The 5,218-nt window shown below is 43.6% G+C and overlaps 2 protein-coding genes across 2 annotated transcripts; one reads left to right on the top strand and one right to left on the bottom strand.

Moving 5' to 3' along the window:
* Positions 1 to 263: 263 nt before the first annotated feature.
* Positions 264 to 2,005, bottom strand: LOC145772230 (uncharacterized). The gene is made up of 2 exons (XM_082584121.1): positions 1,426 to 2,005; positions 264 to 379 (listed from the first exon to the last, which is right to left on the bottom strand). Exons 1-2 carry the CDS (start codon positions 2,003 to 2,005, stop codon positions 264 to 266), a joined length of 696 nt encoding a protein of 231 aa, XP_082440247.1.
* A 1,124-nt stretch (positions 2,006 to 3,129) lies between these two features.
* Positions 3,130 to 4,354, top strand: LOC145772131 (uncharacterized). The gene is made up of 2 exons (XM_082584007.1): positions 3,130 to 3,498; positions 3,668 to 4,354. Exons 1-2 carry the CDS (start codon positions 3,130 to 3,132, stop codon positions 4,352 to 4,354), a joined length of 1,056 nt encoding a protein of 351 aa, XP_082440133.1.
* Positions 4,355 to 5,218: the final 864 nt, after the last annotated feature.

Genomic DNA, 5,218 nt, shown 5'->3' with positions numbered 1-5,218 from the left:
TCTTTCAGTTTTTATGGTAAGGTAACGTTAACAAAATCATGTAATGTTTCAATACTGAAATAAATACTTGTTTTGGGGCCTTACACAGAATCCAAGATCGAAACTTTGGTTGCACCTTGTACTGTAGGTTTCCAGAGGAATTTAAAAAATTTAATGAAAATCGTAATTGGTTGTTCAGAAGGACAGAAACTTATCGCAAAATGAACCACACATGAGTTTACCAGTGTAATTCTAAGATAACTTTTGCGTTTGTTGTTTAATTTTCAATGCTGTACAAATGGCATCCTACGTGATAGATAGAAGAATGAGATGTCATCAGAAATAAATCTAGATGTTACAGTGCCAAGTGATGCTCCAATGGACGCTGCTTCTACACTTGCTAAAAGCACATGACTTTTACTTTGCAACACGTTTTATGGCATACTTGATGGTTGATACTTTTTTTTCTGTTCAGTAACACTGAAGTAAATCGTCTACAATTGATTGAGTTTCGCTTTTAGCAGCATGATCGTTGCTTACTTCACAAGGTAGATTTAAACGATCTGTCTTAACCTGATGCTGCGAGTTTGCTGTGGCAATAGTAAGTTGCGCTAGCTTTCGGAACACAGTTCCCTAGTCATGTGCTATGATTAATGGTGTTGAAGTCAGTGAGTGGTTCTTAAGTGTGGTTCTTTCGTTTAGCTTGAGGCTGCTGGTTGTTGAGTTTCTGTGTTGTTAGGCGTTTTTTGTTGCAAAATTTGTTTTCAGTTGATTAGTAGATTAGATGACGTAGTTCTTCCCTTTCGGCACGGTTGTTGATTTTAGGATTTTGTCTGCTGATGAATATGGCCTCTTTGAAACGTAATTTTACCGCGTCATTTTCTCGGGCAATTATAGTAAATTCAAAGTCGGTGTGGCATTGTTGTTGATGATTAAAGACCGAGCTTTTGTCTGAGCTGAGATGTTCTTTGATGCGGGAGTGGAGTGGTCGAATCGTGCTGCCTATGTAGCTTTCCCTGCATTTCTTGCATGCGATCTTGTAGACACAGTTCTTGGTGGTACATATGTCATCGTTCCGTAGTGGGCAGTTTTGTAGCTGGCAAGGTTCGGGTTTTTTTGGTTTTTGAAGGGCGTTTCTGAGGGTACGTGAGCGTCGAAAAAGGCGGACTGGCAGATCCAGGTCTTTGAAAATTTTCTTTGCTTTACGGTCCGCGTCGTCGCTCATATATGGAAATTCAAAATGTATTGGGTTATATGGTGTCTGGGGGGTTTGTCTGTTTTGCTGGTGTCGTCGTCGTCTGGGTGGTTGTTTAAGAAAGTCCTTGGGGTATCCGTTTTCTTCGATTGTCTTCTCAAATTCCGTCAGGTGTGGTGTTGCTTTATTGGGCGAGGAACATCTATCTTTTCTTCTCTGTGTTTCGTTTAAGAGTATGGTCTTCTTGGTACTTGTGGGTAGGGCCGAGTTGAAGTGTGGGAGTAGTTTTGCCTTTGCTTTTTTCTGGTAGAATTCGTGGTGGATTGTACCGTCTTTATCGATTTTTATGGTGAAGTCCAGTAGTGAGATGGCGTTGTCTGTTGTTGGTAGTTCTATTTCAAAGTTAATAGCTGGGTGCGCTTGGTTGAGAGCATTTTGGATAGCTAGGGCTTCCTTGTTGTTGACTGTCAGCAAGAATGTGTCGTCAACGTATCGTCTGTAGAGGGTGAGGTTTGTTTGGTTCCGCAGTGTCTGTTTTTCTAGGGTGTCCATGAAGAGGATGGCGAGGACTCCAGATACGGCGTTTCCCATTGGTAAACCGCCGACTTGGCTATAGAACTTCTCCTTGAAAGTGAAGACGTTGTTCTGAAGGATAATCTCGAGCAAGGAACCGATCTCTTCAGGGTGGAACGGGCTGCATAGTTGTGTTTTTCCTGTCGACAGTTTTTGGATTACGTTGTTGATCGCTTCCTTAGGAGGGATGGAGGTGTACATTGCTGTCACATCCAGGCTAAAGGGAAAGTTGAATTTTCTCAGGGTGTCTCGTGGCATGTCTTTAAGTTGATTGAGTAGTTATTGACTGTTTGTAAGGTGTGCCGGAACTTCTTTCAATAGGGGGTTGAGCAGGGTGCAGACTAGGTGTGACAGTTTGGCGGCTGGCCCGTTTGTGCTTGAGACGATTGGACGAATCTTGATGTCAGGTCCTTCTTTGTGAGTCTTGATCAGGTGGTAGAATCGTGGCATACTCGAGTTGTTGGTGATGTAAGATCTGGCCACGTGATGGGGAAGTTGAGCTTTGGTGGCTATAGTCCTCCATGTGGTGTTAAGCTTTCGTTCTATGGTTTGCGCTTTTGTAATCCTTGAAGCTTTGTATACTTTTGGGTCGCTCAGGTGTTTTTGGGCCGCTGCATCGTAGCGTTCTGTTTCAATGATGCAAAATTCACCGCCCTTGTCGCTGGGAAGATAGGTCATGTTCTTGGCTTTTAAGCTTTTGATGGTCGAAAAGTCCTTCTTTGAGAGGTTGCTACGAGTGTTTGTGACGGAAGTTGTTTTCAAAATGTCTTGTATCTTGATTGACGCAATTCGCAGCTTGTGCTCTAGTTCTTCACTCGCTTGCGGTGGCTTGTGAAGGTCATCGTTGCGAGGAAAGCGTGGTATTTTTGTCGATGGATTGTCGTCGTCTTTGGTTGATCGGTGCTTATTTTCAGTGTATTCTCTCCACCGGGCTTGGTATGCCAGTTTGCAGAAGGACGATGTGATGTTCAGTATAGTTCGTTCGTCTGGCTGCTTCTTGATGGCAAATTTCGGTCCTTTTATGAGCAGGGTACGTTCTTGGTCGTTGAGGGAATTTGATAGGTCGGTGATAGGAGGAGGTGTCCATTGATTGTTTGTCGTGGTCATGTTATGCGGCTGGTCCTTCAGTAGTCTCCTGTTTAATCTGTGAAAATAAGCACCGATCAACCAAAGACGACGACAATCCATCGACAAAAATACCACGCTTTCCTCGCAACGATGACCTTCACAAGCCACCGCAAGCGAGTGAAGAACTAGAGCACAAGCTGCGAATTGCGTCAATCAAGATACAAGACATTTTGAAAACAACTTCCGTCACAAACACTCGTAGCAACCTCTCAAAGAAGGACTTTTCGACCATCAAAAGCTTAAAAGCCAAGAACATGACCTATCTTCCCAGCGACAAGGGCGGTGAATTTTGCATCATCGAAACAGAACGCTACGATGCAGCGGCCCAACAACACCTGAGCGACCCAAAAGTATACAAAGCTTCAAGGATTACAAAAGCGCAAACCATAGAACGAAAGCTTAACACCACATGGAGGACTATAGCCACCAAAGCTCAACTACCCCATCACGTGGCCAGATCTTACATCACCAACAACTCGAGTATGCCACGATTCTACCACCTGATCAAGACTCACAAAGAAGGACCTGACATCAAGATTCGTCCAATCGTCTCAAGCACAAACGGGCCAGCCGCCAAACTGTCACACCTAGTCTGCACCCTGCTCAACCCCCTATTGAAAGAAGTTCCGGCACACCTTACAAACAGTCAATAACTACTCAATCAACTTAAAGACATGCCACGAGACACCCTGAGAAAATTCAACTTTCCCTTCAGCCTGGATGTGACAGCAATGTACACCTCCATCCCTCCTAAGGAAGCGATCAACAACGTAATCCAAAAACTGTCGACAGGAAAAACACAACTATGCAGCCCGTTCCACCCTGAAGAGATCGGTTTCTTGCTCGAGATTATCCTTCAGAACAACGTCTTCACTTTCAAGGAGAAGTTCTATAGCCAAGTCGGCGGTTTACCAATGGGGAAACGCCGTATCTGGAGTCCTCGCCATCCTCTTCATGGACACCCTAGAAAAACAGACACTGCGGAACCAAACAAACCTCACCCTCTACAGACGATACGTTGACGACACATTCTTGCTGACAGTCAACAACAAGGAAGCCCTAGCTATCCAAAATGCTCTCAACCAAGCGCACCCAGCTATTAACTTTGAAATAGAACTACCAACAACAGACAACGCCATCTCACTACTGGACTTCACCATTAAAATCGACAAAGACGGTACAATCCACCACGAATTCTACCAGAAAAAAGCAAAGGCAAAACTACTCCCACACTTCAACTCGGCCCTACCCACAAGTACCAAGAAGACCATACTCTTAAACGAAACACAGAGAAGAAAAGATAGATGTTCCTCGCCCAATAAAGCAACACCACACCTGACGGAATTTGAGAAGACAATCGAAGAAAACGGATACCCCAAGGACTTTCTTAAACAACTCCCAGACGACGACGACACCAGCAAAACAGACAAACCCCCCAGACACCATATAACCCAATACATTTTGAATTTCCATATATGAGCGACGACGCGGACCGTAAAGCAAAGAAAATTTTCAAAGACCTGGATCTGCCAGTCCGCCTTTTTCGACGCTCACGTACCCTCAGAAACGCCCTTCAAAAACCAAAAAAACCCGAACCTTGCCAGCTACAAAACTGCCCACTACGGAACGATGACATATGTACCACCAAGAACTGTGTCTACAAGATCGCATGCAAGAAATGCAGGGAAAGCTACATAGGCAGCACGATTCGACCACTCCACTCCCGCATCAAAGAACATCTCAGCTCAGACAAAAGCTCGGTCTTTAATCATCAACAACAATGCCACACCGACTTTGAATTTACTATAATTGCCCGAGTAAATGACGCGGTAAAATTACGTTTCAAAGAGGCCATATTCATCAGCAGACAAAATCCTAAAATCAACAACCGTGCCGAAAGGGAAGAACTACGTCATCTAATCTACTAATCAACTGAAAACAAATTTTGCAACAAAAAACGCCTAACAACACAGAAACTCAACAACCAGCAGCCTCAAGCTAAACGAAAGAACCACACTTAAGAACCACTCACTGACTTCAACACCATTAATCATAGCACATGACTAGGGAACTGTGTTCCGAAAGCTAGCGCAACTTACTATTGCCACAGCAAACTCGCAGCATCAGGCTAAGACAGATCGTTTAAATCGTCTACATTTAAGCAATAGCTTGGATTGGATAAAAACGCATTCATTGTTCAAAATAGTTTGACTGCACAGATACACCATCAAACAAATAAAATACGTCATGAGAAAGTTAGCACATTCTTGGTTCTAATGAAGACGGTTGAAATTACAAAGCAGTTTGTAACCAACCTATTTTCTATTTAGAAAAGGTGTAATT

Source organism: Aplidium turbinatum, chromosome 1 (genome assembly GCF_918807975.1).
Source record: "Aplidium turbinatum chromosome 1, kaAplTurb1.1, whole genome shotgun sequence".
NCBI classification, from domain to species: domain Eukaryota; kingdom Metazoa; phylum Chordata; class Ascidiacea; order Aplousobranchia; family Polyclinidae; genus Aplidium; species Aplidium turbinatum.
This window is presented reverse-complemented; position numbering and strand designations above follow the sequence as displayed.